Source organism: Myotis brandtii, unplaced genomic scaffold, assembly GCF_000412655.1.
Source record: "Myotis brandtii unplaced genomic scaffold, ASM41265v1 scaffold155, whole genome shotgun sequence".
NCBI lineage: Eukaryota > Metazoa > Chordata > Mammalia > Chiroptera > Vespertilionidae > Myotis > Myotis brandtii.
This window is the reverse complement of record NW_005355621.1, coordinates 1,381,250-1,392,642: the sequence shown is the minus strand read 5'-3', so window position 1 is coordinate 1,392,642 and position 11,393 is coordinate 1,381,250. Positions and strand designations below refer to the sequence as shown.

At 38.2% G+C, this 11,393-nt stretch overlaps 1 protein-coding gene across 1 annotated transcript in view; it reads left to right on the top strand.

The window, feature by feature from the left end:
• Positions 1-11,393, top strand: part of POLR3B (polymerase (RNA) III (DNA directed) polypeptide B) — a 108,320-nt gene that overhangs the window by 40,096 nt on the left and 56,831 nt on the right. The window contains exon 13 of the mRNA XM_014536008.1: positions 9,561-9,722. Within this exon, the coding sequence (XP_014391494.1) occupies positions 9,561-9,722 (162 nt within the window). The remainder of the gene's footprint in view (positions 1-9,560; positions 9,723-11,393) is intronic.

Sequence of the window (11,393 nt, the reverse complement as noted above, 5' to 3'; positions counted from 1 at the left end):
CCTTGGCATTTTAATTATGATGTGTCTTGGTGTGGTCTTCTTTGGATTCCTCTTGTTTGGGGTTCTCTGTGCTTCCTGGACTTGTAAATCTATTTCTTTCACCAGGTAGGGGAAGTTTTCTATCATTATTTCTTCAAATAGGTTTTCAATATCTTGCTCTCTCTCTTCTTCTGGCACCCCCATAATTTGGATATTGTTACGTTTGAAGTTGTCCTAGAGGCTCCTTACATTATCTTCATATTTTTGGATTCTTTTTTCTTTTTGCTTTCCGGTTGGGTGTTTTTTGCTTCCTCATATTTCAAATCTTTGATTTGATTCTTGGGATCCTCTAGTCTACTGTTGAATCTCTGTATATTATTCTTTATTTCAGTCAGCATATGCTTAATTTCTGACTGGTCCTTTTCCATTTCTTTGGCATTCTCACTAAGATCCTTGAAGGTCTCACTAAGTTCCTCGGAGGTTTTTAGAAGATTCTTGAGTAACCTTATAACTGTAGTTTTGAACTCTATATCCAGTAGTTTGTTTTCCTCCGTTTCTTTCATTCATGACATGTTTCTTTGTCTCCGCATTTTGGCTGCTTCCCTGTGTTGAAAGAGTGGCCTTGTGTGGTAGGTGTCCTATAGGGCCCAGTGGCTCAGCCTCCCCAATAACCTGAGGTGGACACTCTTGGTGCACCCCTTTGTGGGCTGTATGCACAGTTTTGTTGTAGTTAAGCCTTGATTGCTGTTGGTATCACTGGGAGGAATTGACCTTCAGGCCAGTTGGTTGTGAGGACCAGCTATGTCTACAATGGAAGGACTGCTGTGCAGGAGACACCCTTATGTGGCAGGACTTGCTTCAGTGGGGCTTTGGTGGTCACTGAGTCTGCCCCTTGAGTGTGTTGCTTATGGATGTGAAGAGTTGTAATCTGGTATGGTCTCACACTGACCACTGGGTACACTGGCTCTTGGATCTCCAAGGAGTTGCAAAGTCCGCCACTGCCTGAGACCACCCAGCAGGGGCTACAGAGAGATCCACAGATTCCTCCTCTTTGTATGGGGTTTGGAAGTGTCCAGATGAGGCCCAGCTGTGAAGTAAGGCAGGCTGCTGCTGCTGGGCCTTGAGCCTACTTTTGGAAGCTTTGGGTCTCTCTGACCCAGCTGCAGTTTGACAGGTTTTAGGCAAAGAAAGGACCGGCCATTCATATGCAAAAGCCGCTGTGCACAGCTTGGGTGGGGTTGTAAATTGGGTGGGGCGGGGTCTCAGGGAATCACCAGGGCGGAGCAAACAGCAATGGCTGCCTGTCAGCCCTGCACCAGAGAGGTCCCCATGTCTTCGTGTCTGGCGCCCCTGCGCAGGAACAATGATTGCTGTGAGCACCTCTGAGAGAAAGCTGCCCTCGCGTTCCGGTCCAATGCCAGACAGTCCACTTTCTCTCCGTATGAGTCTGGGTCCCCAGAGTCTCGATCGGAACTGGAGTTCAGAGCAAATGGGAGCTTGTATCTCCCTCCAAATTGAAAAAAACAACAGTGCACCCGGTTGCCAGCCCGTTCAGTGCGCGCCTCCGCACCTCCGCGCCTCCTACCAGTCTCAGTGCACTTTTTTCTTTCCTTATAGTTGTAGAACTTTCACTCAGCCAGCTTTCCTGCAGTTCTGGGTGATAGTTGTTTTGTCTTTTAGTTGTAGTTTTGATGTGGTTGTGAGAGGCAGCAAGTACAGGTGTTTACCTATGCCGCCATCTTGGTTCTCCCCCCATTCATCATTCTTTGAGTCATCCTTTCTGAAACCATCTGTGAACCCCAGGAATAAGTTAATTGCTCTGTTTTCCAAATGCCCTCAGCACTTTGTTCAGGTCTTTATTTGCATGCTGAATTACTATATAATTCTTTACCTGCACGCTCTTTCCATCTATAGACTGTACGTTTATTGAGGGCAGGAACCATTTATATTCATCTCTCTATCTCCAGATAAAGTACTCTACACTGAGATACATTGGTGACTGAGATTTTATGAGTCACCTGCTCTCAAGAGTATGCATTTTGATAAAAGAGACAATGAACAAGTAAACTGTAAATACTGTGGTAATTTTAGATAGTTATAAGTACTTAAAGAAGACTAAAAACTGCTAATGCTAGAGAGGGGTAGGTGTTGCTGGGGGAAAGGGTGTTAGTCAGGATGGTCAGGAAAGATCTCTGAAAAAGTTATATGCTTAAGCTGAACCCTCAGCTATGCCAGCTAAGACTTGAATGAGGTGAAGCCATTCTCTCACAACCCTGGGAACTGGTTTCCAGCAAGAGACCCAAGCAGGGGTATCCATCCCCAGGTAGTTTCTGGTGCTGGAGAAAGTGGAAGAGGGTCACTGTGGCTGAAGTGCATGGGGTGTGGAGGTGGTGAGAGATGACATTGGAGAACTAGCTTGTAGGTCATGGAAGGGGGGTGGATTTAGTTTTACATGCAGTGGGAAACCATTGGAGAGTTTTAATCAGGGAAATGATGCAACCTGATTTTCAGTTTAGAGCAGTGATGGCGAATCTTTTGAGCTCGGCGTGTCAGCATTTTGAAAAACCCTAACTTAACTCTGGTGCCATGCCACATATAGAAATTTTTTGATCTTTGCAACCATAGTAAAACAAAGATTTATATTTTTGATATTTGAGTTCACGTGTCACCTCTGACACGCGTGTCATACGTTCGCCATCACTGGTTTAGAGAGATCTGATTCGGAGATGAACAGGCCAGGAGTGGAGTGGTTTGGAGGCTATGGCAGTATTCTGCATGGCTGATGGTGATAATTGGGCTGGTAACCAGCAGATACTACCACAACTAAAATTTTAAAACTAAAACTTAAAAATTTATAGCAATTTTAGATTTGGGGGGAAAGTTAATATCTAAATACTTGGGAGGTTCTATTTGGTTAATGGCTGATGCTAGCAGGTGGGTTTTGGCAGGTGACCACTGTTCAGGGCATTATGGGTATCCCCACCACCATCAGTCCCAATTTTTACAGTTTTTTAATTGGAAAAAAATCATGTAGTTAAATGAGTTCATTAAAAAAAAAAAGAGTCGGTTTAGAGGAATAAGGAATGGAGTCAGGAGAGGGTAGAGGAGAAACTGTCCTGTTGCTTAAAAAATTAAAATTAAAATGAGGGTTCCCATGTGCAAGAAAACATCACTTTCTAAACAATGTAAAGACATAAAAGGCATTGTGTTGGCTAAAATGTGTAAAAACAATAGCTGCTAATTTCCCACCCTCTGGGATGAGGGGGGATAAATGTGCTTTAGCTTTAGATAACAGAGCTGTATCCACCGGCCAAACGGGTCCACAGAACTTTCCTTCAGTCTTGCTGCCACCTGAGGACTGGCAGGCCAGCTGCCAGTAGAGGTGTTAGCAAAACCTACCCAGTTCAGGCTTAATCTTTTCACCTACCTTTTCTTTTTCCGTAATGTGTTCATTATTTGCTGAGCATTACTCTATTCTTTGTCTGCAATTTTTTTGTTTCTAATGCAGCTTGCTTTGTATGGGTGAGATATGGAACGGCACCAAAATCCGGCACCCTGGAAAGCCAGGGATTTCCACCCTGTGACAAAAGAATGCCGTCTTGACTTCAGAGATTGCCTAATCCCAGCTGTTCTGATAATGTAATTAAGGCTGCCTAATGTCTTTAATTTTGCAACCAGTTTGTGTGAAAAGGAGAATTTGGCACTCTGAAAGCTTAAACACTAAATAGCATTCTCAAGACGCCTAATTAGAATTCTCTGACATTAAGCTAATTGGTGAAACTGTGTTTCAGCAGCTTAACTTCTTTATTAATTTTTTTAGGATTTTCATTGAAAATCAATTGATGAGCTGTCAGCATTTTTTCCTTAAATATAATGTGCTCTTTAGTACTCCTGTCTTAAGCAAACTGAAAGGCCTCATACTAGCAACGAAAGGTATTGAATATTATCACCAGCATTCCATCCCTTTTAATCATTTCACTCTTGACCTAAATAATGTGGCTTATTGTGTGATTTGGCCTTGTAGTGTCTCACTGCACTGTGAACTGGAGAACATTTCTCTTAAATTGAAAATTCAGGGGTGGAGACATTTATTAATTAGGCAGTAGTTCTGATGAGTGTGCTCTTACTTTTTACCTGTTTAGTACCAGGAGCATTTCCTTGTGTTTGAATCAGGGGGCTACCACACATTCAGCTGGGATTTAAAAAATCCTTGTCATAATTTGAGACACAAAAGTCTAAGTGTAAGAGACTAATTAAAATAGAGCTGAGCTGTTGTGGTGTAGGTTAAGGCCATTTGCTTCTGTTGAGAATGCTTATTCAAGTTCCTTTTGCCAGTTTCCACAGGAAGTTGCTGAAATGGGTTTCTTCCTCCCTTCGCCCCTCTGCACCTGCTTCCATTCTCATAGTCTTTCTTTCCAGGAGTGAAACTGCTGGATCTGAGTGGAAGAAAGGATTAAGCTCTTTAGAGGAGGAAATTTTCTTTTTAGAACTGTTCTGACAGGGTAAATTCAAGTCCAGAATCTTGGCTTTCCTATCTGCAAAGTCAGTTCTAATGGAAAAGTGGAAGTTGTGTCTAACTTAAGGGGGGAAAACATAATATCACATTCTACTTAGGAAATTCTTTCTTCAGTAATGACTAAAGAAGATTCATTGGCTTTGAATTTTTCATTATGAGTCAAAAAAAAAAACTGCCAATGGGTAGTAAACATTCAAGAACATAGTATAGATTTTAGAAAATCTTTAGCTTACAAGATTTCACTGAATTCAGAATCTCTCTTTATGTAAACAATTAGTGTATATTTTCCTTTTAAAAAATATTAACATTCTTATTAATATCTTCTGGCATCCATATGCAAGAAATTACAAAAATAAGATTGCGTAGTCATTGGAGTCAAGTTAAATCTTCAACATAAGTGGAGAATGTCAAACTGGTTTTCCAAATATTTGTTCATTGCATTGTACGTGAGTTGCTGATAATCTTCATCCTATGACTTAGTATCAAACTTTTAACTTTTTGTCTAGATTATCTAATGGGTGTAAAGTGGCATTTCCTTGTGATCTTAATTTGCATTTTCTTCATTACTAATGAGGTTGAGCCTCTTTTACATATGGTCATTGAGGATTCTTGCTTTTCTTCTTTGAAATACCATTTGAGTTGTTGCATTTTCCTTATTGATTTGAAGATTTTTTTATATACTTGGGTTTCTACTTTGGGTTATATGTGTTGCTAATTCTTTTTTCTCAGTCTGGATTCTTTTTCTTTAAAACAACAAAACTTTGTGGGATCTTTGATGTCTAAAAGTTTATAATTTTAATTGTGGTCAGTTTTGTCAAGCCTATATATTTTTAAATACTGTTTTTTTATTTTTAAACCTGTGCCTTTGGTATTTGTTCTTTCGTAATCTAGAATGGATTTTTGTGTATGGAATGAAGTAAGCCATCCAGTTTCATTTGTTTTTCAAATGAATAGCAAGTTCAAGTACCATTTATCATATAGTCTTTATTTCCTCAATGATCTGAAGTGCCACCTCTATCATATAACAAGTTTTAAAATATGTGTGGGTTTCTTTATGGACTCTTGGTTGTACCCATTGGTCAATTTGTCTATGCAGTCATCAGGCCCTTCACCTTTTGCAGGAGTGTCTTGGCTATTTTAGGGTCTTGGCTTTCCGTATAAAGTTTAGAATTAGTTTTCATTAAAAATCTTTAAACATGTACAACATTTAAAATATATGTAAAAATAGAATTAGCTATTAAAATAATACTAAATATTTGAAATTTAATATTAAATATTAAAAATAGAATTAGCAAATACAATTTGCTCACACATATTCATCATGCAACTTCAGTTATCAATAGAAGTCAATCTTGTTTTATCTATGTCCTCCTTAACTCTCTCCCACTCCCCCTATTCCACAAATTGGGTTGTTTAAACAAATCTGATTATCAAATCAGTTCTTTTCTTTTTTTTAAATTTATCTAATTTTTTAAATTATAGTTTACTAGTAGCCGAAATTCGTGCACATTAAAAGGGAATTAATTGCCCTAACCGTTTTGGCTCAGTGGATAGAGCGTCGGCCTTTGGACTCAAGGGTCCCAGATTCGATTCTGGTCAAGGACATGTACCTTGGTTGCGGGCACATCCCCAGTGGGGAGTGTGCAGGAAGCAGCTGATTGATGTTTCTCTCTCATCGATGTTTCTAACTCTCTATTCCTCTCCCTTCCTCTCTGTAAAAAAAAAGGGAATTAATTAGCAGAGATATTTTAATATTGCTATTTGCCCTTTCTCTATAATAGAAGTGTGAGAGATGAAAGGAAATTAGTAAAATGTATATGAAAATAATATATAAATTTATTAATAAATAAACAGTAACAAAAGGATATAACAACAACAGAGGCATCATATAAAAACGACAAAAACATGATATGTAAACAACAAAAACATGATATGTAAACAACAAAAACATGATATAAAAACAACAGTGATGCAAACAATGACTGGTAAAGTGATTAAACTTATTCTAATATCTCCCTGTACACCACATTAAGAGTGAAAACACTTTCAGAGTGCTTGACTAATTTCCCTTGTATGTGATGAACACCACCCATGGTTTTCATATAAGTAGATATTCAGTACTATTTTGTATTAGTTTCAGGTATGCAGCATAGTGGTTAGATAATCATATACTTTACAAAGTGTTCACCTTGATATTTCCAGTACCCAGCTGGTACCATACATAGTTATAACAATAGTATTGACTATATTTCATATTCTGTACTTTACATCCCCATGACTGTGTTGTAACTATTTTGTAACTACTAATCTGAACTCAATTCCTTCACCAATTTCATCCAGTCCCTCAAACTCCTCCTTCCCTCTGGTAACCATCAGTCTGTTCTCTTTATAAGTCTGTTTCTGTTTTGTTTGTTCTTTTATATTGTTCTTTAGATTCCACATGTAGGTAAAATCATATCATCTTTCTCTGACTGACTTACTTCATTTAACATAATACCATCTAGGTCCATCCATGCTGTTGCAAATTGTTAAGATTTTGTTCTTTGAATGGTCGAGTAATATTCCATTGTATATATGTACTACAGTTTTTTTTATCCACTTGCCTACTGATGGACACTTGGGTTGCTTCCATAGCTTGGCTGTTGTAAATAATACTGCAGTGAACATAGGGCTGCATATATTCTTTTGAATTAGTGTTTGGGGTTCTTTTAGACATATACGTAGATGTGGAATCACTGGGACATAAGGCTGTTCCACTTTTAATTTTTTGAGGAACCTCTATACTATTTTCCATGTTGGCTGCCCGAATCGGCATTCCCACCAACAGTGCACGAGGGTTCCCTTTTCTACACATTCTCTTGAATATTCTTTGTTGATTTATTTATTTACTTTATTTTTTAATACATTTTTAAAAATTGATTTCAGCCCTAACCGATTTGGCTCAGTGGATAGAGCGTCAGCCTGCGGACTCAAGGGTCCCAGGTTCGACTCCGGTCAAGGGCATGTACCTTGGTTGCGGGCACATACCCAATGGGGAGTGTGCAGGAGGCAGCTGATCGATGTTTCTCTCTCATCAATGTTTCTAACTCTCTATCCCTCTTCCTTCCTCTCTGTAAAAAGTCAATAAAATATATTTTAAAAAATTGATTTCAGAGAGGAAAGGAGAGGGAGAGAGAGAGAGAGAGAGAGAAACATCAATGATGAAAGAGAATCATTGATCGGCTGCCTCCTCCATGCCCCCTACGGGGGATTGAGCATGCAACCTGGACATGTGCCCTGAACTGGAATTGAACTGTGACCTCGTGGTTCATAGGTCAATTCTCAGTCACTGAACCACCATGGCCAGGCTTTGTTAATTCATTGATGATAGCCATTCTGACAGGTGTGAGGTGATATCTCATTATGGATTTAATTCGAATTTCTCTGATGATTAGTGATATTGAGCATCTGTTCATGTCTATTAGCCATCTTCTGTGTCCTCTTTGGAAAAGTGTCTATTCAGGTCCTCTGCCCTTTTTTCAATATATTGTTTGGCTTTTTGGTGTTGAGTTGTATGAGTTCTTTAAATTTTAGATATTAACTCCTTATCACATGTATTAATGTTCTCCCAATCAGTTGTTTGTCTTTTCATTTTGTTGATGGCTCCTTTGCTGTGTAAAAACTTTTTAGATTGATGTAGTCCCATTTGTTTATTTTTTCTTTTGTTTCCCTTGCTCAAGGAGATATTTCAGAAAAAATATTACTAAGAGAAATGTTTGAGATTTTACTGCCTATGTTTTCTTCTAAGATTTTTTTGGTATTGAGTTTAACATTTAAGTCTTTAATCCATTTTGAGTTTATTCTTGTATATGGTATAAGAAGGTGGTCTAGTTTTATTTTTTTGTACATAATCTGTTAAATTTTCCCACCACCATTTATTGAATAGACTGTCTTTACCCTATTGTATGTCCTAGCCTCCTTTGTCAAATATTAATTGGCCATTTAAACTTGGGTTTTTTTCTGGGCTCTCTACTCTGTTCCATTCATCTATATGTCTGTTTTTATGCCAGTACCATGCTTTTTTTGATTACTGTGATCTTGTAGTATAGTTTGATATCAGGTAGCATGATTCCTCCAACTTTATTCTTCTTTCTTCAAGATTGCTATGGCTATTCAGGATCTTTGGTGGTTCTATATAAATTCTTAGATTGTTTGTTCTAGTTCTGTGAAATACACCATTGGTATTTTGATAAGAATTGTGTTGAATCTATAGGTTGTTTTGGGTAGTATGGACATTTTAACAATATTCTTTCTATCCATGAACATGGTAAGTGCTTTCATTTATTTGTATCTTCTTCAATTTCTTTTTTCAGTGTCTTATAATTTTCTAAATATAGGTTTTTTTACCTCCTTGGTTACATTTATTTCTAGGTGTGTTTTTATTTTTTTATGCAATTGTAAATGGGATTGTTTTCTTAGCTTCCCTTTCTGATAGTTCATTATTGTTGTCTAAAAATGTAACCGATTTCTGGATATTTATCTTGTATCCTGCTACATTATTGAATTTACTTATCAGTTCCAGTAGTTTTTTGGTGGAATCTTTAGGGTATCAAATCATTTCAATATCTCAGATATCAAATCACATTCTGTAAATACTTAAAAATGTGTCTCTGTATGATACAACTTTAAAAAATTATACCACCACCCAGCTGGCGTGGCTCAGTGGTTGAGTGTCTTGACCTATGAACCAGAAGCTCATGGTTCCCATTCTCAGTCAGGGCACATGCCCGGGTTGTGGGCTTGATCCCAATGTGGGGCATGCAGGAAGCAGTCAATCAATGATTCTCTCTCATCATTGATGTTTCTATCTCTCTCTCTCTCCCTCTCCCTTCCTCTGTGAAATCAATAAAAATACATATTTTTTAAAAAAGGTTCATCTTTGTCAAGTTGAACTTTAAAATATATTTTTTCAGTTTGAAGCAGTTTCTTCATTTTGTGTTTTTAACAGTTTAATAAGAACCTAAAGTGTATTAAACAAGCTAGTAATGCATTTTGAAAGTTCACCATATACTTTTTTTTTTTTTAGCTTTTATCTCTTCTTTTTGAAGATTTGTTCAAAAAATTTAATTCTGAAATGAAGAAGATTGCAGACCAGGTCATTCCTAAGCAAAGAGCAGCCCAGTTTGATGTAGTCAAACACATGCGTCAAGACCAGATTACCAATGGCATGGTGAATGCCATTTCTACTGTAAGTCTTCAGTCATTCATTGCAGGGGTGGGGAGCCTTTTTTCTGCCAAGAGCCATTGGGATATTTATAACATCATTCGCAGACCACACAAAATTACCAACTTAAAAATGAGCCTGCTATAAGTATTTGGTCAGACATTTAATTAACTCACCCCTAATGCCTTGGCAAGGCCAGACCAAATGATTTCTCGAGCTTTATATAGCCTGCAGGCTAGACAGTCCCTAGAGTTTTTTTAAAATCTATTCAGTAGAATGAAAATTTAAAGTACTTTAAGAATCTACGTGGAAAAAAATATATATATATGCCTAACCGACCAACCGTCCGACTGGTAGCTATGATGCGCAATGACCACCAGGGGGCAGATAATCGATGCAGGAGCTGCCGAACTGCAGTGACTTGGCAGCTGTGGTTCTCGGGTGACCTACCTGGAACCAGAGAGCAGGGAGCCAGATTCCGGGGTGCATCACCTGAGAACCACCCTCTTGCAATCCAGGACCCCTCAGGGGATGTCGGAGAGCTGGTTTTGGCCCAATCCCCGCAGGTCAGGCTGAGAGACCCCACCAGTGCAGGAATCCATGCACCGGGCCTCTGGTATATATGTAAAAGGATGTTTACAAATCACAAATTGTCTACTTTGAAATATAGTCTACAGTTTAAATGTTATCAGTAGGAATTTTTGTTGCTATATGACTTTTATTGCCAAATTATAGTTTGTATTATACGAGGCAATAAGAAAATAGGTATATTCTTTGTTTCACCGTTAATAGTCATTCTTTTCATGTATACGTTTCCCCATTTTTTTCTGTAATAAAATGAGCATATTACACATAGGTTTTTTAATGACAGCTTTTGTCCATAACAGTACAAAATGTTTCATTTCATTGTAGGTCTATATTCCTCAAAGGGCTATCAGTTCTTCCTCACATAGAGAGATAAATTCAGGCCTCTGCAGCTGCTGTGTTTCAGAGCCTCTGGCTGTTCATAAAGGGTTATCAGATAGGTTCTTGCTCCCTTTCCTAAAGTGTAACAACTACAGGTCTATCTGATAAAGTCTGGTTTACGTTTTTGTGTGCCAGACATAAAATTAGTTTTATGGATGGGATTTTGCCTCAACAAAAGATTAGTATAATGTTACACATTGATTCCCTTAATGAAAGAATTAGTGGCAGATTTGCAGTCTTTGACTTTAGAAATTTGCAGTCTATGGGCGCAGCCCTTGCATTGACAGCTACATCTAAACCTGAGAAGAGCCAGGCCTTTGCGCCTATTTAGGCACATTTAGCTCTTGTGGCCCAAATTTGCCTGAAAGTAGATCCCCTGATATTTGAAGAGAAGCCTCCAGAGACCATTAAACACATTTCTGTTAGGATTACTTTTCCTTGCTTTCCCATGATTTTCAGGTCATAATAGCTGATCTAAGTAGTTCTTTCGCCTTTAAGTAATACTGCATTATCTCCCAGAGAAGACTGCTTATTAGAAAAGTCAGTAGCAGACCTTGTTGCAGATGTACCCCAACTTGTAGACAACCAGAAGATAGTCAGCTTCTAAAATTCTGTGTTGCCATTAGTAGAATATTTTCAACAAATAAATTTTCTCAGAAGAGCGATTTTAGACCCTGTTTCTCTCTCTCCCTTTTGTAATACTCCTGCAGTATTTGTAGTACTCCTGCA